The 25,823-nt window shown below is 37.4% G+C and overlaps 1 protein-coding gene across 8 annotated transcripts in view; it reads left to right on the top strand.

Annotated features, from left to right (window-relative positions):
• The window catches only part of BCAR3 (BCAR3 adaptor protein, NSP family member), an 80,552-nt gene that overhangs the window by 1,275 nt on the left and 53,454 nt on the right, over positions 1-25,823 (top strand). For 2 of the 8 annotated variants that reach the window (XM_071436257.1, XM_071436256.1), the window contains exons 2-4: positions 7,333-7,427; positions 16,684-16,798; positions 18,359-18,473. In XM_071436257.1, the coding sequence (XP_071292358.1) occupies positions 16,712-16,798; positions 18,359-18,473 (202 nt within the window). In that variant the 5' untranslated portion in view covers positions 7,333-7,427; positions 16,684-16,711. Of the gene's footprint in view, positions 1-6,882; positions 7,428-9,102; positions 9,207-16,683; positions 16,799-18,358; positions 18,474-25,202; positions 25,281-25,364; positions 25,704-25,823 lie in introns of those variants that run through there. The other 6 variants (XM_071436255.1, XM_071436258.1, XM_071436259.1 and 3 more) reach the window with 5 other exon arrangements.

Genomic DNA, 25,823 nt, shown 5'->3' on the forward strand with positions numbered 1-25,823 from the left:
TGTAGATATTCAGACAGAAGTTTCTTGCTATTGAATTACATGGATTGGGTTCTAGTGCCTTGGCATTTTTCTTGGTTTTAAAAGATTTTGTGCTTTAGAATAGTAAGATTCTTTGTTTATGTGCTTGAGGAGTGTCTTCACAGTTAGTAAAGTCAGAGTGGATTTTTTATCAGAATTTTAACTCTGAGCACCAGTCAACACAAGAGGTGCCGAAATGCTGGTAAAATAGTGTTATATACATAATATACTTTTTTCTAAACATGGTTGTTTTGATCTCTCCCAGCCTTTTCTTGTTTGCATATTCACCTCTGTGATACTGTAATATCAGAATACCCCTCTTTCTAGGTGTTCTTACAATGACACCAAACACATTCTTCTCACCAGCAGCTGGCACCATCAAAGAAAGATTTTTCAGTGTGCAAATAAACTTAGCTACAACAGTAATTTATGTGATTTATGTCATGTTCTTCTCTTGCTTGTGCTGGCTTTAGTTCTATGTGCAGGGGTCAGAGACTGGTTTCTATTTCTATGTGCCATGCTATCAGCAAAGGAGGAAGATAGTAAGAACTTTGAAATGCATTAATCATTTATGAGCAAGACCCTCATGGTGCAATTACTTTTAACTATTCCCTTATTTAGGTGATTTTTTTTGTCTGGGCTGAAGCTTTAAGGATCCATGTGTGTCCTACACTTCAAGCTCATTTCCTCAGTCTTGCAGCAAGTGTGCTGCAACACAAGAAGAACCAAAGTGCAAGTACTACTGATAGAGGCAGGTGTGCTTCATGAGGTTAGAAATTTAATTTCAAGACATGAGATGTTGTGCCTTTGTTGTTTTGGATGGTGAAATTATAAGATACTCTGAATTACATATTTTTAGGTGGGTTTTGCTTTCAAAAGATGAAGCATGCCATACCTTAGAGTCCCTACTGTAGAATCACCACACTGTATTTCTAGAGCTGGGTGTCGTTCATCAACCAGCTAGAGAAAGATAGATGTATCTGCTAAAGAATACTCTCAGACAGCACTTGTCCAATTGGAGTCCCAGAAAATCATTCAGCAGTTCACAATCATTGTAATGGTGGATCACATCAGTCTCTGCTGTGTGCATGTGCATTCAGTCAAGTGTTTGTAAAACAGCAAATACTTATTTGTGTCCTCCTCTCTGGCCACATGCAGTAATAAACTGAGTTCAAACAGCAAACTGCTCATCTAAACTTCTTGAAAGCAGCCATTAATTTCATGCCCATAACTTTTTCTATGTGTTCCAGCAGCTGATTGCAATCAGCAGTGCCAGTGTTTGGACACTCACACATCTGATTTGTTGCACTGAAGTTCCACATCTCAGTGCATTACTGGTTCCTGCAGTAAATGGCACTTACAAACTGTGCAAGGATTGCGGAATCCTTTGCAATGGATTATATGATTTGAATAATAATTAGATGCCAGGCTAAGTACTCTTTTTGTCATATAAAAGGGTTTCTGAAAAAAAGGAAAATAATCTAGTCACTGTTGGAGTCTTTTCTGTATATTTTTAATGAAAAGCCTGTCACTTTATTTGATGGAGTAGTGTCTTCAGATTAGTGCTGCTTTCTTAACTGTGTCTAATCTCATTTGATTTAAGCATTATGGAATAATAAAAAAATCAGTGTAGCATAGGTTTATTTTGAAGCCAAGCAGGGGGCTAGCAAATGAGTAAACATCAGTTCATCATGTTTAATTAGCTAACAGGAATTTTCTGAAACCATTAAACAGGATCTTAACAAACAAATTGGATGTAGGCTTATTAATTTATAGTGAAGCTCTGGTGTGAAAACTGAAAACTTTAAATCTGACTCTGCTTTCCTTAACACAGAAATTACAAAACAGTTTGTCTGTATAGTTTTAGTTGTAGCTCCTTCAATAACGTGAAGCATTTCTTTTAGTCCCCTTCCACTAACCTATGAAGTTGAAAAGATTAATATTTTTCTCAATCTTTGGATCATTTACAGAACTAAAAGAACATAAACAACTCAGAAATTCCTTTACATATCAATGTATCAAATGCAAATATGTGAACTGTGCAGTGTTAGAGCAGTGACCTTCAACCAGACTCTAAGTCAAGAATTTCTGTTTCCAAGGCTTCTCATTCTTGCTGAGTATTTTCCTGGCATAATGTATGGATCTTTTGTGATGTGTCGTTTGCTGCAGAATGAATGGAGGCCCTCTGGCTCATTTATCCTACTGTCTCACTTGGGATTTGAACTATTTTGCTAGAAAAGAATGTCTAGTGCTCTCACTTTCAACTCTAATCCCCCCATCATTAAGCTTGCTGTAGCAGTTCCCTGCTGCATAACTATTTTCTCAGCCATAGAGCCTAATGATGATTTTGAAGAGTAACTAAGATTTACAGGATATTGTATGCTTCTGCTTCTGAAGCTCTCCATCATGAACATGTTATATCTTAGAATGAGAAAAAATACCTCTCTTTTGAGTAACTTTATTTCACTTCCTCCATACACTTTTTTCCAGTTTGGTTTGTCTCTTGTTGTACTGTCCTTGTCTCAAACAGTTGAAATTAGGGCCAGCTGAAACCTTGTCATAACACTGACATAAAAGCTGTAGTAGACTGAAAAGCACTGTGTATTGTTTTGGTTGGGTTTACTGGGGCGTGGGGAGTTTGTGGTTTAGTTTGGTTTTTACAAAAAAAAAAAAAAAACTTTGTATGCAGGCAGATACCATTTAAGAAGAAAAATACCATTATTAAATATGTTTGTCTTGATATCCAAGTTAAGGAAATTACTATAAGATAATTTGGGATTTTTTTTCATTACAATTCCCCAAAATTAGTGTTTTTTACTTACCCTACATCACAACTTCTCTGAATATTAACAATTTTTTTCAAATTGCATACCTCTGCTGTTAATTTTCCCTTAAGACTTGCCAAAATAAAGCTATTAAGAAAAAATGCCTTGAGGACAGCATCACTTAACAGGAATTCAGCCAGAAGACAACATACCAACTGATGCAATTCAACTATGGATTTTTTTTTTTTTTTTTATTAATGGAGAAAAAATTATGTACTTAGAAAATAGAAACCTATTATCTAGGCAACTCTTGATCTACTTCTAGAGCTATTAACATGTTTACAGACTCTTCCACTAGTGAAACTGCACTATTGCTCATGTAACAGTAAGGGAAAAAAAAACAAACAAGGAAAATTTTAGTCATTCTCACGTGTCAGCTTTTTCTCTAATCATGTTTTACTGCAGGCTTTCAGCTATTTATTTTGGTCTGTGTAAGATTCCTGTTCTGCATTCTCTTTACTGTCCCTACTTAATTCAACTTCAAAATTTCTCGATGTCTTTTCATCTGACTGGTTTTAGCCACTACTTTTCTTCCTCTTTACTGCACCTCACGTTTAGCTGTCTGTGCCTTTCTTATTAGTACCGAGTTTATTTCCTACTTTTTGAAAATACTATTAGAAGGATTCTCTAGAAGTGGAGTCCATGAAACTGTAAAAGTGAAAAGTTAAAGGACAAGATTACTTGAGGAGCAGGATATAATAGAGTTGTTTAGTTATACCAAGAGAGAGAACAACTTCAAAAAAACTGCAATAAAATTTTAAAATATCAGCATTAGCAAAAATGGTCTAGGAAACTAATCATGTTACTTTGCTCATGAAGTTTGGGGACCATCAATAAATGCAGTGCTCTTGATGGGTGTTCCACTGTTTTCTGTGTGCAAGTCCTGTACATCCATGCCCAGCCATGTCATTAGAACTGAGAGCAGAACATTTCCATATAATGTTAAGTATTGTATGGATATTTCTTCATATTGTAGCTTAAAGTACTTGAGAGACTTTAACAGAGTTCTCTCAACTGCACATTTCAGTACAATGACTACTGTGTTACAGATTGGTGCACTTCCTTCATCAAATGTCTAGATTTGTCAGTGTGACTTTTAAAATTAACATAGGTACATGTGCTAATAAAGTGCAGGTTTTACAGTACAACGCTGTCAGTCTTGAAACTTGCTTACCCTCCTGTTCCAGCAGAGATCAGACTCTCTTTCTGCTTGGAAAGCCTGCTATTGAGCAAGCCCTCCAGGACAGGAGATGAGCTGCTTCTGGTTTAGTTCCATTTTGTGGAATACAACTGCTGATGTAAAACACAAGTCTGTGTTATTTTTGCATGCAGATTTAGTTCTGTATTGTAAACACTAAGAATGTCTTTGAAATAGGTGGGGTATTAAATGAAGGGAAATATATCAAGGAAGAGCTGCTGTTAATTCTGCAGAGAGTTGTAACTAAGCCATCTTTGTCTTTTGCTCTTCTAATGTGAATACATAAAGCTTCAGGCAGAGGACACATTTAATAAGTTAAACTCCAACACTGAAAAGCACTGAAGCTCTCCTTTCAGGTTGCACATGATACACTATAAAATTTGTGATGAGTTTATCTGGTAATTGCAGGATTACAGCCAACACAACCAAAGGCAAAGTAATACCACAGGTAGGAGCCCAGTGCTTCAGCTGCAATGCATTAGGATTTTAACCCAAACTAAGATACACCTGTGTCACTGACCAGGTGTTCAGATATTGCTGCAAATTAAGGGCTTGGCAGAAGCAATCAGCTTTGCTCTGAACCTCAGCTGGGCTCCTCTAAACACTTGAGAAGCAAAGTTCTACTGGAAGGTGTCCTACAGGAGGGTGGATTATCCTGTCTCTGCTCTTGTGCTGTTCTTGGAGCAGATTGTTACAGAATATGGTGAGGCAAGGCTGGAGAGCTTCTGAGGAAGAGGGTCAGTGCACAGCACAGTGTTAGGAGGAGCTCTGCAGAACAGAAGTCAGCAGGTAAGGAAAGCTCAGTGGGGATGACTGAGAAATCAGTAGAATCCAGCCTCCATTTAAGGATACTTTGTGCTTTGGATGCAGTAGCATTGCATCACAGAGTAGGAGGGAAGCAGGAAGGGACTGGAAAGAAATCCTTTGTGCTATCTGCAGAAATACCAATAAAACTGGTATGTAGACAGATTTGGTAAGGAATTAGGCTTGCTACCACAAAATTAATCAAAAATACTCTGAACAAATTTGAATTGGCATTGCAAGTTTAGACTGGCTCAGCATTTTGTTTTATCTACCTGTGGTGCTTTTTATCTGTCTCTAGTACTCCTGGCACTGCCTATACCATATCTTCAAAGGGAAAGGAAGTAGCTCTTTGTTTATGAGACGTGCCCTGCATTTAAAAAAATATGACTAGTAGCATTTTTGCATGTAAGCTCAGATGATTCAAAGAAATTCCTGACTTGCTACTTTTCTCTAACTGGAACTCATGTATTTTAACATTTAAACTTGTTAACTGTTTGGGTCCAAAGGTGTGCTACAAACCAAGTTATTGCTTTTTGCATATGCATTCACATGTAAGTAAAGGATCTGTCTGACTCTTACAGACAGATTGACTTACTAAGAAAGTTAATGAGGTTATGACTATCTTTTCCTTTATGGCTGAGCTCTCCATAAGGCAGCTTCCCATGTATTACCATTTTTAGCCCAAATTTTAGTGATAATTAGCCATTTTTATTGATAGTTGTCTCAGTGCAAGTTACATAGTACTGTGAATTCTAGGTCTAACTGCTGTGTATACAAGGACATTCAATTTAGAAAACAGAGAAAACATCAATCTGAAATTAAAAATTATATTAAAACTTCATTTTTTACAGCTTTGTGCCCAGTATCTTACAGAATCATTCTCATTGAATACAATAGTTTATTTTAATAAACCTGTTTATTTGATCTTGATTATCTTAAAGGTCTTTTCCAACCAAATGATTCTATGGTTTCTGTTTCTAAGATGATATTCTATATCATCTTCAGGAAATACACTACTTTTCTTTTCCTTTTAAATTATGGGTTGATTAAAAAGAAACACATCAGCAAGTGATTTTACTTTCTGTGGGTGTTGAATTAAAATTATTTTTAATTTCAAAGTTAATTTTTTTTATTGCTTATCATGCAGCTTTTTGAACTTGGAGGTAGCAACTAGCATGTTATGTTCTGCTCCTAACCCCTAAGCAGTTCTTATCACTTTGTTGTAAAATAAAAGTCAACGAGTGCATAAATAGATAGGAAAATGTACCAGGCATGACTTTGTGCTTGGAGTACCAGACTAATGAGGAGAAGTGAGAGGCAAAGAGTAGGAAGGAGAAGACAAATCCTATTGTTAACTACACACTTCAGGAGTTCAGAGCAGCCAAGCAGGAAGAATATTTATACACAAGAGCAAAGGCAGCTTGCAGAGTAAAAGGGCTCAGGACTACTAAACTCTTGCAGAAAAGGAGAAACCAAGCTGAGATAAACTCAACTTTTTGTTCTAATCAATTTCAATGCAAAATCACCTTGGCTAGCTCAAACCACATTTGCCAGTATCTTAACCCAGGAAGATTGATTTAGCACTAGGGTATGTGAGAAGTGCCACCATAGTCCTTCCTTTTGTTACACTGCAAAAACTGCCATGTGGGTGCAGAATGAAGCACACCTTGAGAGCACATTTGTCTGTTGATCATGATTTAGCAAACACACCTGTGATGTATTTTTTTGTTATTTCTGCTGCCAGTTTGATTCTTATCACAAATCAATTTTGGTAGATTAGAAAGCACTCAAATCCTAGAGTTAATTAGTCATGTGAATACCTCAGCCTTTAAAGAAAAATAAACTGTGTCATTTGTAGAACACAAATTTATAGAATTTCTTGAAAGATAGACCTAAGTTAACCATAAAGTTTCAAACAGCAGAAGGCAAATAAAAAGAATATTTTTTTTATTGTGGATTTTTTTCAGATGTTCTGTGTCTCTGAGCAGTCTTATTAAAAATATGGCAGTCCTACTATTTCCTTCCTATTCTGAAGGGTAGGAGAGCTGAAGAGGAATGTATTAAATGATAAAACATTTTGGAAACCCACTGCAGTAATTAGGAGTTATAGAACTTGAGACAGGCCATGATCCTGGATCTGCACTTTTTTTTTTTTTTAAATCCACTGTGCAGGGGCACAATTTTGTGTTTTCAGTAAAACAGGACTATTTCATGTATCCAGTTTAGCATCTGACCACACAAATGGTAGATTTGGTGCGATGGAGGTGAGGAACTTCTAGGTTGATATGGCTGAGGAATTGAAAGGAGCAGGACTAGAATGTTGAAGTTGGATCAGTCCACAGTAAAATGTTAGCAGAGAATCACAGATGTAAACTACTCCTTTCTTCATCCCTTCTCCCCACAGAGAGCTTAGCATGCTAGCTTTAATCAGATTTCTGATTATATGGCATATGTATTTACAGTCTGTTACTGTTGGGTGCGTTATAGGCTCTGGCTGTTCAAGCTGAGAAGCAGCTGTGGAGTCTTTTCAACAGCGAGTACTGGCTCAATTTCAGCACTGAACTAACACACTGCTTGTGCAGGTAGGATGAACTCCCATCTAACTACAAAAGACCACACAGATATGCAGAAAGAGAAAAGATTTACTAGACAGTAGTGACCAACCTTTTCTATTTAAGTGTTTGATTATCTTCATTCTATTTATTCATTTGAGTCTGATCACATAAATACTGTTACAATTAGCTGTAGCCTTCAAAAAGATCTGCTAAGTTGCTTGTACTGAATGTATTTGGAGATTTGTACTAGTCTTTTCTGGTGATGTGCTGGGTTCATTAATACTTGATCACCTGATTGCTGTCATATCACCTGCATTAAGCACAAACATTTGCCATTTCTGGGAATCAGAAAACATACACAGTAGATTCATTTTAACTTTACACCAATGGCAGGAGAATGTACAATGACTAATCAGGCTGTAGAGATAGGATTCTGCCCATGCATTGGGCCAAGTATTGTTAAAATCTGCAAGAGCAAAGTGACACTTCAGAATTGTTTGAACTAATTTGTACTTGTGGAGCAGCTTTCTGCCACATCTGCATTCTGTGTGCAATGCAAGAACATTTGCATGAATGGACCAGAAGTCTCTTCCTAGGACGAACTTTTGCTCATAGAATTGTTGTAAGAACGTAAGTGTACAGGGATATTTACTACCACAGCTGCTAGTACTTCATCCTGTAAGAATTTTCAGAGATCTTGATTATGTCTGTCTTTGTTTTAAATAGTTTTTTATTTGTTGTTTTATCTGCATAGACCATCTTTTAAACTCATTTATCTTTTTGCTACCTAGGACATGAGTGACATCATGTTCCCAATTGAATAAGATTGTGTGAAAAACTGCTGCTTCTTTTTAGAACTTTGGCTTAATAATTAAGACTATGTTGATGTTATGAAATGGAGAAAGTTACGCTCCTGTATGTAAGGGAAATAAATGAGGTGGTTAGTCTATGCCTTCCGAAAGCTGCACATAAAGAATGATGAACCACTGTCTTAGTTGTTTCTTGTAAGCTACTGGTGAGAATATTGACATCCCACCAAGTAAAAATACCCGATTTGAAGTCTGACATAAAGATAAAGTAGCTTGATGTCTGTGGCATTTTTTGAGATGTCTGGCATGAAAATCTGCTATGTGGTTGCTGAGTTGCTGAGTCAGTATGTATTTAACTCCTGATGGGTACTTTGTAGACTATTTATCTTTACACAAACATTGGCCAGAACAGCATATACAAGTTGAGTAATGTTTTGTATTTGTTTCTCTGTTCTCTGTAGTCTGCAACAGATTTGCTAAATGTTGGATTGGCATAAAAATCCATGTTAGAAGTATCCCTTCAGTGCCTAGACTGCCAACAATATTTATGCTAATGGTTTCTTTTCAAAGAATGTAATATCCTTACATCCTTCACAACAACTTCTCAAAATATATTGGACTTAAAAGAACTTGAACAAGGAAACATGAAGCAAATCAGGGACTAAAATAAATGAATTAGAGTAGTGATAGCTGTTCAGCATATTACGTGATACTGCATATTCCTAATAGCTCTGTCTGCTCTGAGCTATTCTGGTAAACCACTCCTCTAGGTTCTGGCTGAACAGCATGTGTAATGTCTGTGACAGTCTGAGCCTTGGAGATGGAATTGGGTGAACAGAGTAGTCTATTCAGATAAGTGTAGGGAACTCATTCACATGGAAATCATTCCTGGCACTGTCGAAACAAAGTATGAGTGAAAGAGGAAACAAAAAGGAGCCACGGCGAGCTGCACTCCCAGCAGCAGTAAATCAGCAGAGCTTCATTGTTCACCATAAATGTAAGTTACTTTACATCACATCAGTCTCACCCACAGTTTTAAGAGATGGTGGTGACACATAGTCCTGCAGTAAAAGATTGCTTTAGATTAATTTGAAATCTGATTCTCAGCTATGTGTAGAAACCATGTTATACCAGTGTAACAGCAAGCTTTAAAGTGAAATTATTTTCACCTTCCTTAAAACCCCATATATGTTTTTTTATTGTACTGAAAAGTTGGATGAGATTTAGTTTAATTAAGTAAAGGGTAGAAAAAGTGCTGAGCTAGCTAGTACCAGCAAAAACCTAGCATGATACTTAGGAAAACTGTATGTTTCTGAATTTTGTTGTGTCAGATGTGCTTCCACTAGGAGGAGTTGTCATCATATCCTTACCCTATGAGATTATCAGACTTGTGCTTTAATTTAACTCATTTGATGGAAATGTGATAGTTCACAATGTAACTATAAACAATCTATAAAGTTCACCTATGTCTACCTAGCTTGTAGTACACAAATTTCTAATTGGTGGCAATATAAATATGAAAAAAAGCTTGCAGCTTATGGTATCCTACAAGCAAACTTATGTTTCTCATTTACATTATGGCAAAAATTAAATGGATTTCTGAAAGATTACAGTTCATTTTAAATTTTCCATAGAACTTTGAGAATTTCAGAGTCTTAAATTATGTTTTAGTAGTCACAGTTAGGGGAAAAGCTTGAAATGAAATTCCAAGAAAGAGGAAAGAAGAGTAAAAGTTAAATCTTATATGTACACAGTCTCAGGGTTTTTTTTAAAATATATCTTTTTGTTTAAAACTTATGTTGTAAATTCTGATTATGACTTTGAAATGTGGTGGTTTAGAAGTTTTGGTGGGACTTTCTTTCATTTGTATTTTAAATTCAATGTAATAGAGCCACTGCTTGAATTTAAGTGCTTGTTTTGATCTGTTTGCAAATGAAGTGTTGCAAGATAGTGATCTATTTAGCGGTACAGTTTTGCCTTGTTTCTGTTACTGTTTTCCTGTACTCATCTCTTTTCAACAAATCATGAAATATGATTCTAGTAAAATGTGTGTTTCGGTCCCTTTTCAGCAATACAGCTTCTGCATAGACTCCCATTGGGTAAAGAGATAGAGACCTTCATCAAGCCTATCCTTTCATTAAGAGAGAAAGGGACTGTTTAAGAATACATCAACTTGGTATGCTTAAAAGACTTTCAGATTGTTCTAGAGAAAGAAAAAATACCCTCAGACTTTAAACCTCTTGGGTGTTACAAAACAGAACTGAAATTTTCCATGCAGCTTTTTCATTTCTCATGTTCAAGGGCCCTGAGTTTTGCAGTAAATCAAAAAGCAACAGTGACAGAGCTGCCACTCCCTAGAGAATTACCAATCTTTTTACTGGAGTTGCTCCCAGAACACAGTTGGCCAAAGTAAGAAAGTCTCTGTCTCAGCTGCTTTATTTTGCAGTCCAGCATACATTAAAGGGTTTATGTTTGCATGCAGACTCTGTTCTAGACTGCAGAGGTGTCCATAACCTGTAGCAGGATTTGACTGGATGCTTAATGTCTCAAATTTTCACTTTTGCTGTATAAGCAACTCCTTGCCATTGCTTGCTTTGTGGCAACACAAGGTTTTTTGTGGATGTATAGTGAAGGAAAGAAGACACCTGAGTTGACTTGAAATAACAGCCCCTCTTCCTGGGCAATTTTCTCTACCAGGTCAAGTGTCTCTCACATCTTCTTTTGTGATTTTCTTGTGTATTTTCTACATGTTATAACCGGGATTTATCAGGGGTACCACTTTGATAATTTTATTTCTTTGCTTCATTTTGTCACACCATCACCACTGTAAGAACATAAACCTTTTTTTACATTATGTTCTTATGCTTTTTCTCTCTTCACCCTTGATGCCCTGTACATAAAGTTTCTACATAGGTCACATTCCCATCTATGAAACTTTCTTACTTAGGTAGTTCTTTGCTTATGTCTTTTCATATAAGTCTAGAGTTGGAATATGGTTGTACTTATTATTACATAATGAGTAATTGCTTTTCATGCAGAGTTAACCAAAACATCAAGGTTTTGCATATTGTTCCTATCTGAAAAAAAGAATGGAGATCATTTACTTGTGATGTCATCCAGTTTATGTGCAATGTATCAAGCTCTGTTCCTGTGAATACAGAGAGGAAGGAATTTTTGGTCCTAGTTTCCAACTCCTTTTAACCACAGTCTTTGGCCCAGTAAGTGCTTTGTTTGGACTGACCAGTGCACAGCACCAGTATTTGTTTGATCAGTGTCTGACACTTTGGTTCTGCTGGTGGATTGCTTTTCAGGTATTTCTGCTGCTTTTGTCTCTTTCCCCATCTTGGGCTGCCCTTCCCTTTTTGTTAGCAGAAAAGATGGACTTGGCTTTATTATAGACTTTACTAAGTGCATTACCAGCCTACAGCTCTATTAGGTTAGGAGAACCTTGTTCAATTCTTAACTGCAAAACTTATTTAAGGCAGTAGGCTAGAACAAGTGTCATTGAAATTATGGCAAATTACCATTACTGTAGGAACAAATCTCAGAGAAGAAGGTTACTTTTCTCAATAAAATTTTAACATTTCTGTGGAGATGAGGCAAGCTTTGGGGTCATTGACTGATACCTTCTAGCTTTCCCACTCTGCCTTTAGTATTCCTTTTATATAACAGTTATCTTTTGAGATTTTTCCAAAACACATAGATTTACTGTCTTAAATTGTAAATCTGTATTGCATTTTCAAAAATTAACTGTACTACTTACAGCATGTCTTACACTTGGCAAATTGTTTAAAGAAGAGAGAGAAGAAATAGAATTATGACCTGGTCTGCAAAAGAAGAGGTAGTTTTTTTTGTATTATGGTGGTAAGATCTCTGAGATGTGACATCACAAGCTTCATGACCACTTCCAAATTTTAAAATTTTTTAAATTTTTCATTCTACAGTATTCAGAAACTGGCACAAAAATGACAGAAAATTCCTGCCACTTGAACATGCATCACAATACAATATTCCTGAATGAATTGCTTAGTTAAGCACAAATAGTTGTGATCAGCAAAGGGGACAGACCTTTGCTCAGTGTTATTAGTCAGTGCCACAACACAGGACCTGAAGTGCGCATGATGTTGCATGGAAAGGTCAGATTTATTGAGGTTGTAATTTAGAGGGTTTGTTGATTTCATTAATGACAGAAAAAGATAAAGGTACATCTGAAGTGGAAGTACATTAGAATCTATCTGAAAACAAAACTGATGGGCCTTTCATTCAAGTTAGGAAAGCATGCCAAAAAAAAAACCCTTAAGCAAACTTACTTAGGCAAGTGTCCAGTAAATCAATTTATACTAATAAATTATTTTGTCACAGCAGGAGGATAGTTTTAATTTGGAAATACAATCCAAGTCAATTTTGCTGAAAGAGAAAAGGCACAGTAAGGGAAATTACTTTCCAGATGAGATGAAATTGCTGGCTCTGCTGACTCACATGAGTAATTTTGTTGGGGACAGGATTATACCATGATATGTGGCTTGAGTCATAGTACTGCCTGAATCCCAAAGGGAGACTGAAAAAGGAGCATGAATTACTGTGCCTGGAATACTTAGTATAATCACATTGTGATTTGGAGTTACTCAATCGTGGTACCTTTGTCATACACACTTTTAAAAAATTAATGATGCTAATTCGACAAAACCATAGCTGAAGTAAGAATCTGATATTACATATTACTTACCTTGTGTCTGCAATATTACAAGGCAACATCAGTAGCAGCATCTTTTAATGGGATAGTGTGATAGAGGAAAGAACAAATGACTTATCAGTCTAGTAAAGAAAGCATTGGAGTGTGAACAACTGGGTCTGAAAGCTACATATAAAACACCTTTCTCTGTGCATTTGCATCATGTGTGCCCCAATATGCATGACTGCACCTGTGAGAGAGAATGCAGGAAAGCACTCTGAAAGCAAAAGTTCAGCTCAGTAGATCAGAGAGCTGTGCTAGGAATCTCCCATTATTGCTCATTTCATAACCTTTTAGCAGTCACTTGATTTCATAAAAGCCTCTGAACAGGTGGTGTTCAGAAATAGAATGATACAAACCTAGGTGAGATTTAAATTGTTTATTTTTATGTGAAAACCCCAGAAATGGTATAAATTATGTGGACAGTTCTGCAAGACCTTCCATGTAAGGAGTCCAGAATAACTTCAGTCTTGAACAGAAGTCTAACTGATAAATAGAAGCAAGTCATGTAGCCTTAGTGGTTCTATCCCAAAAATCTGGTGACCTGACAAAACCTATGATGTTCTCTTTTTGCAGGTCCTTAGATGTACAGGAACTGACAATTTTAGAATAGATAAATAGAACAGAGATCTTGTATTTCTCTGCAGTACATGCTGTCATTTTTATTTTTCTTCCCTTCCTTTCCCTGGAAAAGGGAAATTTTAATTTCTTAATAGGGAAATTAATTTCTTAATAGGGAAAAAATACATGCCCAAAATCTGCCACACACTTTGCCAGTGTGTTCATAATCATATTTTGCATCTTGAAAAATATTGCCATTACCTGCCTTGAGGAGAAGTTAATCCTATTTTCAGAGATAAAAATAAATAATGTAAAAGTAGAATAATAGGAAACTCCCTCTGCCTACAACCACAACTCATAATGATATATTTAGTGGATTTTACAATTTGTTTTGCAATTCCATTTTACTCTTAACCTTGATAAGGCTATGAATAGATCTTGAGTCCTGACCACTAGGCTGTACCCTGCATCCAATGAACAGTGTAATCTTGGTTAAATAAGAGTTATTTGAGTTTATTCACCAAAACTACCATTAGCAGATAGACCAGAAAGGCAATTCGTTGCCTTGTGAGAGAAAGGGAACTTTTTTCTCCTTCAGCTATAGGAACAAATTTTTCATTAAAACAAAAAGGATAAGTCTACCAAGGTGTTAGCAAAGACACCTTAATGGCATGTAAAAGTGTGCCATAATAATACAAAAATAATCCCATTCAAAGGTGTAATTGCAGTGTATTTGAAAGTAAAGCATCTTGTATTTCTTAGTATCTTATCATACAAGGACATGAATTTTGTTTTGTATGGGGGTTTGGACAACAGGGGTATTGGTATTTTGGTTTGTATTTATTTGTTGGTTTGGGGGTTGTTTTTTGGTATAAATTAATAACAGCAAATGCAGCTGAGCAAGTAAGATTAGATAGCCACAGTTTATCATGGTATTGTTAAAGAGAATGCTGCTCTGCGGAAATTCTAGGATTCCTTTCATGCTTAGTGCAAAATTTTTCTTTGTTCTGGGATGATAAGTGTGATGACTTCTACCAATTACTGTAGATTTAAAAATTGTTATGTACTAATATGGAATCCTAAGCATTCACAATTAAATATAAAATATGTAGTCTTAAAAATATATATTCTTACTGAAGTTGCTAAACAGTTTTGAAAAAGGGTCTTTTATGACAACAAATTTGAAGTCTCTTACTTTAAAATGTATGAACCAGAAAAGAGGTTTTTGTCCATGGTTTTATTTATGTTTTAGCCAACCAGCTGTGGTTTTCCTTTTATCTCTCTGAGAATCATGTGCCCTTCGTGCTGACGATCTTGCAATCTGAAAGTACCTGTTTAAAGCAAGCCATAAATGAAAGATGTCAGTGGCTGAGCTTGTCCTCGCCTCACATAAGAATGTTTACTGTGGCTTTCACATTCCTCAAGGAAATTCTTTTGTGGTGTGTCAATTAAATGTGTAGATTTTCTGGTCAATGTTACTCCACAAAATATGCTTAGTTACTGGAATGTCACAGTTCTTTAGATGTATACTCATTACCCATAGCCTGCAATACTTTCACAATAATGAAAAATCTGCAATAAAGCAAATAATATAACACAGTATTCCAATGGATAATAGAGGGATTTCACAATGTGACTTGCAAATTAGCATTTTTGTTCTTCAACAGTCTATGAAGTGACAAATTCCAGAATTACAGCTTCCACAATGTAACTGTGTATGTGTCTCTGAAGCGCAACCATTTTGACTTTTTTCCAAGGTTGAGTACTGAGGTAAAATTCACAGACTTCCAAAACATTTTGTATATTGCTAACTGTTGCTGTTCTAACTGAAATGCTTTTAAAACATTTCTAGGAATGTATTGTCCACAGATACAATTAATACTGCTACTGTGGCGTACATTTCTGCAGAATGGTATTTTTACGTTTGCAATTTTTATTTAAAAAAAAAGAAGAAAGACATCAAAGCTTTTCTAGGGTTCCAAGAATTATGAACATGCTAAATGGCTTTCCCCATTTCACAGAAAGCAGCACTGACTCTTTGCTGACCATAACATGTCAGCCTTTGGGGCAGCTTCTTGTGCGTTGAGAGTAAGCAGATGTCTTAGGATGTATGGTTTGTAGCTGAAAAGTCAGTTTATCCAGAGCTAATGAGCACCTACTTCTTCTCAAGTATAGATGAGAGAAAGATCTTCATCTAAAAATAAAATGAAATAACATAACAAAAATATACAATTCAGTGCACTAGGTGTCTGAACATGAGCATTTCCTGCTTCTGGCATCAGTGTTCGGACAAAAAATGTTCAGCCCGCCAGTTACAGATGTAGAATTGGGCGTTCTTGAATTGATTTAGGCTGTGCTAAAACTTGCACATAGACATGTCTTCAGAAATGCAGCAATTCTTGGAAGCTTAAGAATTTGTCTGTGCAGATCTTGCATAACTGCTTGCATGGAGCAGTGATAGCAAGAGAGTATTTTATGTCTTTTATCTTCTGATGTCCATCATATGCCCATCTTAATGTCTGTCTTTTATTTCATCTTAGCAACTGGGGAAAAAAGTAATGAAAAATATTTTAATTTACAGATAACTCAAATTCAAATGGCATAATGAGAACAAACTGTAAAAGTCTTTCAGTTGCTTTTCTCTTTAGAAATCTTCTGTAACAGGTTGACTTTAGCTATGTTCCCACCTTGGACAAACACCCACCACAGAATCTTAGTCATTTTGACTGTCTTACAGAGAATGCAGTTTCATTCACACCCTTCATATTCTTACAGAAAGCATTGTTCCTTTTGCCATTCCTCCTCATTTAAGGTCGTCTTCATGTGTCACACATGTAAGAAGAATGACATTGTCACTGAATGAGTATGAGAAACATTCTTTGAATACAAAGGCTGAGTGTATTTTAATTGATACTGCAGTATCAAGTGACTCTGTTGATTCATCTAAAAGATTATTTCAGCTGCAAAGCTAAACAAAATATAGTATTCAACATTCCCTGCTTGTATGAGGATTACAGTGAAACAGTGAATTAAAGGTAAAAATCTTAATGCGCCGATAACTACCTCTTACCATGCAGCCAAAAAAAGGCCATAATAGTGGAACTTGCATTTGTGAAGTGCTTTCTGAGTTCAGTTTAACATTCCTAAGCAATGTTATTTGTAATTTGGTTTTGTTTTTCAGAGTCATAAGCATTGGGAAGGAGTAGATAATGAAGTATCTACCCATTTCTAACTGGCTGGCCCAGCTTGGACTTGCAGAATATTGCACACTCTTTGAACAATATGATGGAATAGAGGTGAGAATTGTCCTTTTTCAATAAAATTCTTGAGAAAATGTTAAGATCTTTAAAGCTACTTAAAAAAACCCCAACCAAAATGTGCCTATAAAAGTTTCTATTGTGTTACCCTAAGCATCTGCTGTTCAGTACTGGAGTTCTCAACAATCTTAGTTGTGTTCCTTCTTACAACCTTTTTGCTGAAGTCTGAAGAGCAAGCATATTGCATTTGTAGTCCTTTGTTGTCTTTATTGGGGGATGATTTTGGGATTTGGAAGATATTGAGTCTCTGAGAAAAGCAGCGGGACCCTTTGTCACTGTTGCCAAAGCTGAAAAATCATTTCTAGTGATATGTGAATTCAACATTAGTACCAGCTTTTGCATTTGGGCAAACCTAGAAAGGAATAAATTAGAAGTAAGAATTATGCAACTCTCTACTTTCATGTTATTAGTTACATATGAGTTATCATTTGAGAAAGAATATTACATTCTCAGGCATGACTGAAGGTCTCCAACAGTGAGAATGTTTTTTCTTTTAAAACAGTATTAGCTAGTGGCCTAAGAAATTGAGGCATTCAGTAATTTTACCATTACTCAGTCTAAAGCAAATGATGTCAGGCTTTTGAAGCAGTTTTAGTTTGAAAGAAAGATTTTTAAATTACAGTTTCAGAAATAGTGGTTCACGCTAGAAATTCTGTGTCAATTGTCTTATTGTTTACACAGTGAATCAATCTCATTTTGTGTTTTGGGATCTGAATTGCAAATCTCCATTAGAAAAAGCCACTTCCAGTAACATGACTTGCTAGTAACAGAATACTGTACATTCTATGTACCTCTCTTTATCTTATCTACAGTGAAAATACAGAACAGTAAAAATATAAAGAAATGTATTTTGATATATTTTCTATTTGCTCTGAAAGTTTTCGTCATCAAGTCAAGTTTTGTACCCACTTATAAATTGACATTCAAATTGAAATTCTGTACTTCCTTGTAAATAATGTCTGGAGTTATTCAGCAGCATATTTTGAAAGTAAAATAGTAATGAGTTTTTGGAGAGAAAGTAGATTAGAGAGAATGCTTCAGGTTTGATTACTCAAATGCATTATATAGAAATTCTTGTTCTTCAAAACGGTGCCACAACTTATGTTATCTATTATTACAGTGAATATCCTCTCCATTATACAAAAGCTTCCTTTCTAAAATCATTATTCCTATCAGTTCATGCTGAGATTTATCTTCCTTCATTAATTAGTGCAATTGGAATACTAGCACTTTGGGGATTTTTATTTATTTTTTTTTTACTCAAAGGAGTCATAGTTTTCAGGAACTCTGCAGCTAAGCTGACCAGAGTTGTTTTGAGAAAAAACCAAGAGACAAGGACTTAATTTTTTAAAAGTAAAATACCTTATTCCTACCATGATGTACCTTATCATGACAAGGGGCCTTCATATAAAATATGAATATACTTACATTTGCTGTTAGGTAACTTATGGTACCAGAAACAGCAAACATATCTGAGAGACACTTGAATTCTCCAGTATTAACAGTATAATATTTTCCTTACTCTGGCATTTGCCACAGGACTTGTTCCATCTTACAGAAGTTGATCTTAGAAAACTGGGAATTGAAAATCAAGGCCACCGAACACACCTCATTTCCAATATCCTGCTGCTTCAGGAGGTAAAACAAAAGAGAGGTAAGAGTTCTGTGTTGTCTCCTAAAGATTGAGGAATGAGCTACGGCAACCCGAGCTTCCCTGTCCCAAAGGACGATAAACAAATACCCTGATTCAGCCTGGGATACTGCTCTGAATGCAGATCACTGGGGACTTTACACAGACAATAAGAGGAATTGTTAAACATTAGTTTAACAAAAATCAAACATCCACATTTTGGCATGGATTTACAAAATATTATACCCTGTAGGATTTACAAAATATTATACCCTGTATTTTTTATAAAAGTTGTCATTTAGAAAAGGTTTCACTTTTATTTCCATTTCTATTCCTCTCACAGTCTTCATCTTAACAAAACACAGTAATGATAACATACCATAATTGACGGAAGTCTGTGTCACAAATATCTTCCTCATTTGGAAAGATCACATCAGAAGGTCTAAACCAAGCTAATTTGCATACATCCCACCTCATCCCTGCTGAGGAGAGGATGAGTGCTTGCACAGTTCTGCCTCTTCTTTTCCATTAGGGACTTTGCTGTGAATTAAGACTTGATCACTGCATCATTTGTTGTTTTTATCAGCTCAGTATCAAAATTCAACTCAGATTCATGAGAGTTGGAACAAGCCCTGTAAGACATTCTAGACTGAGTAGAAGGGTATAGTGAGAAGTTATTCAGCTATGACTTGTTGTATTGGGTATTTTGAGAATTGCTCACAAGATAATGAGATATAAGTATTATGCATTCTGTCCAATAATTCTTCAGATCACTGCCAAAGATTTTGGCAAATTTAATGTGAAGCGTTTAGTTATTTGGCTAACAGTCCTGCTGTTACATTCTCTTGGTCAAGATAAGACTTCTGGACCATGTGTAGAAATTGATTATTCATAAAATGTGCTTAGCTACTGAAGTTCTCAATAGGACCTAGAACTGATTGTGTACAAGTAGGTCACTGTATTTCCTCAATGTTTTCTGACAAGTTCAATATTGATTTAACAATTACACAACTTCGACAGCTCATAGGTTTGACTGTCTTAAAATATGAATGTAAATATGACATTTTTGTAAATGCTACTGTGAACAGATTAGGAAATTATTTCAGTTGATGATTGCAGTGAAACTGGATGTGTTTCAATTGGTATCTGGTTTTGTGTGCATTGGGACTGTGTTTTGTAATCTTTTCAGGTACTGAAGTGTGGAATGTATTACAGTTGTCAATGTAGCATTGTTTTTCAGGGCTAGTTTACAGTTTTTCAATGCAGCACTACGCTTTTCAAACTGTCATTGACATGGTAAATTGATTTGTAGATAGTTATGCAACATTTCATTCACCTCAACAGAATGTTCCAACTCATGATTGTTCAGCTTCAGATATGTTAAGCCTACATCAAATCTTGATGTATTGCTGATGACTTCAGTGAATATGAATTTGAGTCAAAATTTTTCCTTTTAAAATTATGTGTGTATGTAATTTTTTTTCCCTCCAGACACAGATTTTGCAAGGTGACAGCATGATGCCATTTTGGCTCTGTTTTTTCTTTTGGCAGTTAATTGCTAGGACTCTTTAAGCTAAATTCTAGTAAAATTAGTGCTGGTTCATATTTTTATGGGCCTTTATCTTGAGCAATGTCTCCATTCACTGTTGGGTTTTGGCTAATGATAATTAAATGTATAATTGAATTATGTGCTTGAAAAAAATACAGACACATTAATCTGCAAGTTCTGTTTACACTAGGGTATTTGCATCCTCAATTTCATTGCCTATTGTATTAAGGATTTCTGGGAAGGTTGAAAACAGATCAGTTCAGTCAGTCATACATGAGTGCAGACTGGTTTGTTTTCACAGCAGGGACTAATGGTTGTTATCTGGTCTCCAGCCTATTATGACACAGTTTTGTTTTGTGTCTGTCTTTGACTGTCTAGGAGCAAAGTGCCTAATCAGTTACACTTGTTTTCCAACACTGAACTTTGCTGTAGTCAGACATTAGAGAAAATTTCTAAAATTTTTAATTCTAGTAAATAAATGCTAATGTCCTACTAATGTACTTACTGGATCAGAGCAAAGGCTATCTTCTCTGTTTGCTGTTATTTTGAGCTCTAAACAGCAACATTGTATTTGATGCTGGTTCAACAGTTTCCAGAGAGTGCTTCAAGTGATAAGTCACTTTACTAAGTAAGCATTTTCACAGGGTTAAAAGTGACATTAAATTTTGGGAGTATTTGTGAAAATATTTTCCTGTTTTCTAAAATATCTTGATTCTGAAACTACTTAGAACAGGTCATGTCTCAGTACATTTGGATTCCATTTGATTCATCCTGTCTAACTCTAGCTACTTGGGCTGTGTTTCCACAGTAATTAATTCCAAGATCTGTGCATTGACATAATGCCCAGCAACACATTAGAGCTGGATGAAACATGTGCACATGATCACACATCTGTTGAATTAGGCAGAGTACACAATACAAAGGTCACTGGCTTGATGCTTTTATGCCATCTTTATGGCAGTCAGTGATAGGGAAGTGAGTGGGGCAACTGATTTTTGAGTGGCATTAGCTAATCAGTAGGAAAATAAATATTCAAAATTGTTACACCACTTCAGCCCAGCAAAATAATAGTGGATCAGTGATTTGAATAATGGGGCTCTGATATTTTTGACCTGTACCAGAAAACTTAAATGCTGATGTACTGTTGACTGTAATTGAAGCCACACATTCTAGTGCTTTTGCTCTTTGAAACATTACAAATGCAGCCAGAGTGCTTTGGGACAGTGCTATGTAGTGTCAACCTGTCAGATTCCAACCTCATGCTAAAGCATTCTGGTAACTTTGCCAACAGAGGGAGAGGAAGCTTTGAACAGTTTGATCTGCATGACAGAGGTGGCATTGCTACCTGTGTGGTCTGTTTTGCTCCTACTGAGAGACACAAGGATTTGGAGTTTTTGGCTTTCTCTGTTTGAGAAAGTCAGTAATGTAAATGCTGTTACAGAGTTGTTAACAAACACCTCTGACAGTATCACTTCATCTACTGAAAGTTCCAAATTTGCTTACTGGTGCTTTCTCACACTCTGTTTATTCTTGTCTCTACATCAGTAATGTTTGAAATGAAAAACATCTGTCACAGGCAAAGAGAGGCTGGTAATTCCCCTGTATCTGAGACTTTTTACAGAAATGTGGAGAAACAGAAACTCGGAGTGGGTCTTAGATCCCCAGTAACAGTTCTACCACTGCTAAAAGCAAAGAGAGGAAAACAGACCCTCTGGTAAAAAGGAACCCAAAAGATCTTGTCCAGCTTCTTTCCAGTTTAAGGTATCATTTACCAAAACTAGTCACTAAAAGAAAACTGGATTTAGTGCCATTTTACCAGTGTATTTTGAACTTTTGAAACAGGTCTGTCTAATCAATGCCAGCACATTTGAAAATGGTCTCAAGAACTGGCAAGTACTCTTATGCCAACTCTTGGCATAATTAAAGTATGCAAGCCATAGCAGCACAGGTCTTGGGACCTGTGTCCCAGTTGTGTTCCTCCTCACTTAACTGTTCAGTTAGCTGCTTTTCTGGGTGTCCTTGCAGGTAGAAAGATGCACCTGTACATCCTCCCCTCCTTCAGAAAGCCAAAGTCAAGGGTGGCCATAGGAGGCCCCAGCAATGTGTGATGTGTGGCCAGCAGTGGCCAGCACACTGCTGCTTTCTCAGCCTCCCTCATGGTGGTGTCACCAAGGACAATGCTTCAGTGCTCCTGTCTATAGCAAGGTGATTCACAGACAGTGTGATGCCATATAGATAAACAGATGGCTCAGGGTATGGCAGGTCAAAATGAATGATGATGGGGAGGGCTTGACAGAGGTGCTGTGCTCCTTTCAGGACATTGATGCTTCCAGACTCCATCCCACAGCTCAGTGTACTCATTTCCAAAGTAGATAGAAAGTATGAAAACAACAAAAGCTTTGCAATGAGGAATTTGATCTAGTTTAATCTGGAGTAACTCACAACCACTGGGGTATTGTAGGCAGTCCTGTGAATTTTTCCCTCTTGCATCCTGTAGGCAAATTCTCTTTAACAACTTTGCATCAAGTATGTGCAAGGATGGGTTGTGTAAATTGTTAAATGTGAAGACAAAGACCAATTTTCAATTTCACCTGAAGACAAAACAAAACTTTAGGAAAAGAATGTAATGACTCATGCAAGTAAGAGTAATCACAGTTTAGGGAGGGCTGCCCAGCTACAATCCCATTACTTACCACGTAGTCATGCTCCAGAGGAAGTTACTGCCCCTTTTCTTGTTCTTAGTCATAAAAAAATGACAAGCATGACACTATTTCCTATGTAACTACAGTGCCTAAAAATTTCCTGAGTGATTAGAATCAGCCAGTAGGGACAATGTTATGTGTCAACCGATCAGAGGTTTTGGCATGGTTTGAAATGTCTTTCACCTGAACTGTGGAACGTGTGGTTTAGATAGGGGAGCAAGACATTTTTATGTCTTTATTCAGTGAGGAAAATAATAGTTTGCACTTGTGTAGCATCTTCCACTTGATAAGCTGATAGAGTACTATACAGTGTTCCCTGTGAAAAATAACTACCAGTGTGATGTATGTTACAAAAATGTTAGTATATGTCATACAGGAAATAGGTGGGTCAGAATACTAGAACTGAATGTGGAATCTACATATCTCAACTCCTCTTTCTGTATTCTCACCTTAATGCCACTTTTCTTGCACTGGACATATTGGTGAGGCATTTTGGTGTCCAACATGAGATCACAGTCTGGTGTTCTTTGGTTCCAAATTTTCCGTTTGGGGAAAAACAATTGACAAAAGAACAGAGTGAGGTTTTGGTGTGCAGTTAAGCCTTGTTTTATGTGAAATTAGTTTGAATTTAGATCTTTACTTCAAGGCTCTGTTCAGTGCCAATAGGATGATATAATTTTTTGTAATTTGTTGAGAGAAAAATATAGAACTCTGTCTCTCAGCATGCTACAAGTAGTGACTTATGTTCCAGCACCAGTGAATGGATCTATTTGAAAGCTGTTGTGTTTCACATTTACCTCAACTTTTTTGCTTTGGAAGTTGTTGTAAAAAGTGTGTGGCAACACCAGCAGTGATAATGCTTCCCTACTGCTCATGCCTGCCTTAAGGTACTGGTGTTGCTATGGGAAGGGGAACACTAGTCAGAAGTGCTACTGAGCCTCCTTTACCGTAGTGTACTCAATAAATTTAATTTTCTAATCTTCGTCTCTGTCCCTTACTGAATATTGGAGCACTACTTTCTGTCTTTATTTTCCTTTCTCTTATTTTACACTAAACTTAATTTTATTTGAGCTTTCTTATGCAAACATTCTACTCATGTCTATGAAAATTCCTAAACTTTCCCAAGAATTTTTATCTCCCAACACTGACTTCAGCAACTTATGTGATGGCTAAAGAATCCTGTCTTGATCAGCTAAATGTTTCTTTAACTCTAGCTACACTTCAAATGACAGTCCACTGTTTTTTCTGGTTTGAATTGCTTCATTAAAAATAAAAAATCAGTTGCTGTGAGATATTTCAGATAGCTGAGATTGAAAATTTCAGTTTTATGGACAATGCATAAAATGTCAAACTCTAGAGAGGTAGATGTCCTAATTCTACCCAGTACCCAGAGATGTCACTGTGCTAAGACATCATGTGGAATTTTAATTCTGCTGCTGTCATTACTGGATGTTTAACTTAGTGTGAGAACACCAAAATGTCATTTATTTTTGATTATTGGCTTGGTAATATGCAGAGGTCCTGGAACATAAATAATCTGATCCTTAATTGCATTTATCATTTAGATATCTTAGGACCACAGCTTTAGCAATATTATGTAGTCAGGCTCTGAAGTAGATACATCAGAAGCGATTTATTAAAGCTAGTCCTGGTAAAAATGGAGAAAGAGAATGAAAAGATTGAACATTAGAGGGAAATGAATATAGTGCATGAAGAGCATCTCCCAAAACAGAATCACCATACAACCAGTAGGAATCAAATGTTTAGTGTCAAAATCAATTTAATATTTGGTTAGGCAGAAATTCTATTTGCATTAGCTTTCCAGAGGCAAATGCTTAAGAGTGAATATGTTTGAAAAAGGAAATTTTATTAATTCTGATGCACTGGAAATTGAAACTGAAAGAACTGGATCAGCTGTGGTCAAACCAGGCCAGGCAGCCTGAAGGACCCTTTCCCAATGGGAAAGAGACAAATACTGTGTTAAACTGATCGAGACAGTGCTTTAAAAGTCAACTGAGTGTGCCTTGGTTTGTACTAAAGCAAAATCCTCTGTGGCTGAGGCAATGGTACAGCTGACGGTGCTTGAGATAATTAGTTGAAAATGAAGGTTGTATCTATAATTCTCATTGTTTTGAAGGTATATTTTACAAAAGGAGGGTAGGTGACCATCTGTTCGGCAGTAACTCCAGAATCGGTACAGCTATTTGACCCTTTGTTGTAGAAGATGCGTTTTATCCCACCAACCTGTTGCACAAATAACTTCGCGCGGCTTGGTAGGATGAGGGGGCGCCTACCAACGCAAGTAAATTGTGTGTGTGAAGTACGTAATAGGCTCTGAATCGCCCGAGAACAGGGTGGGTTTAGCGAACTGTTAATTTTTGCTGTAGTGCTAATTTGAGAGACGAAATTATGGAGGCCAAGTTGCTAAATCCATGGAAAAGGGCACGGGGAGGCCAAGGCCCGCGGGGGGCTGGTGCGCCGGGGGCGCAGCCCCAGCGGCCCGGAGGGTGTGGCCGGGCCCGAACGCAGCGCCCGGGGCTGCGCAGCGCCCGCAGCCGCCGGAGCCGCCTCCCGCCCCAGGTGAGGGGCGCCCGTGAGGGGCTCGTGGGGCGGGCGAGGCACGGAACGGCGCCCGGGCTGCCGCGGACCGGGCAGCGAGCGATAAGGCGCTCAGGAAGGCTCCGGTTGAGTCACCCTTAAGTAATCGCGAACTGCGCTTCTTTGGGGCGAGCTGGTGCTGGCTACGCGCCGGCTCCTGCCGCGGCACGGCCAGACCTGGGGCTCTCCCACAACGTCCCGGCTCGTTTTCTGGCAGCTCCGTACCGCTGCTGTGGCGGGTCCGGCCTCCGGCCGCCCCTCGCGGCTGCCCGGCTGCCCGCTCCGGTTCCGCGGCCCCGAGGGAGGGGCCCGGGCGGGACTCGCTGCCCGGAGGGCGCTTGGCCGGGACAGTCGCTCCCGCCGATCCGCAGAAAGCCTGGAGAGGAGCAGCCGCGATCAGAGCCGGTAACTGCGGGGACAGCGCTGAGCTGTCGGGCAGAGGATGCAGGCTGGTCTGGTGTGTGAGTGTGCGCGGGTATCCGGGTGTCCCCCTGTCCCCGCACCGCTGTTGGGGCAGGGGGCGCC

Source organism: Agelaius tricolor, unplaced genomic scaffold (assembly GCF_023055355.1).
Source record: "Agelaius tricolor isolate 1412-34295 unplaced genomic scaffold, bAgeTri1.0.p SCAF_11, whole genome shotgun sequence".
Lineage (NCBI taxonomy): Eukaryota > Metazoa > Chordata > Aves > Passeriformes > Icteridae > Agelaius > Agelaius tricolor.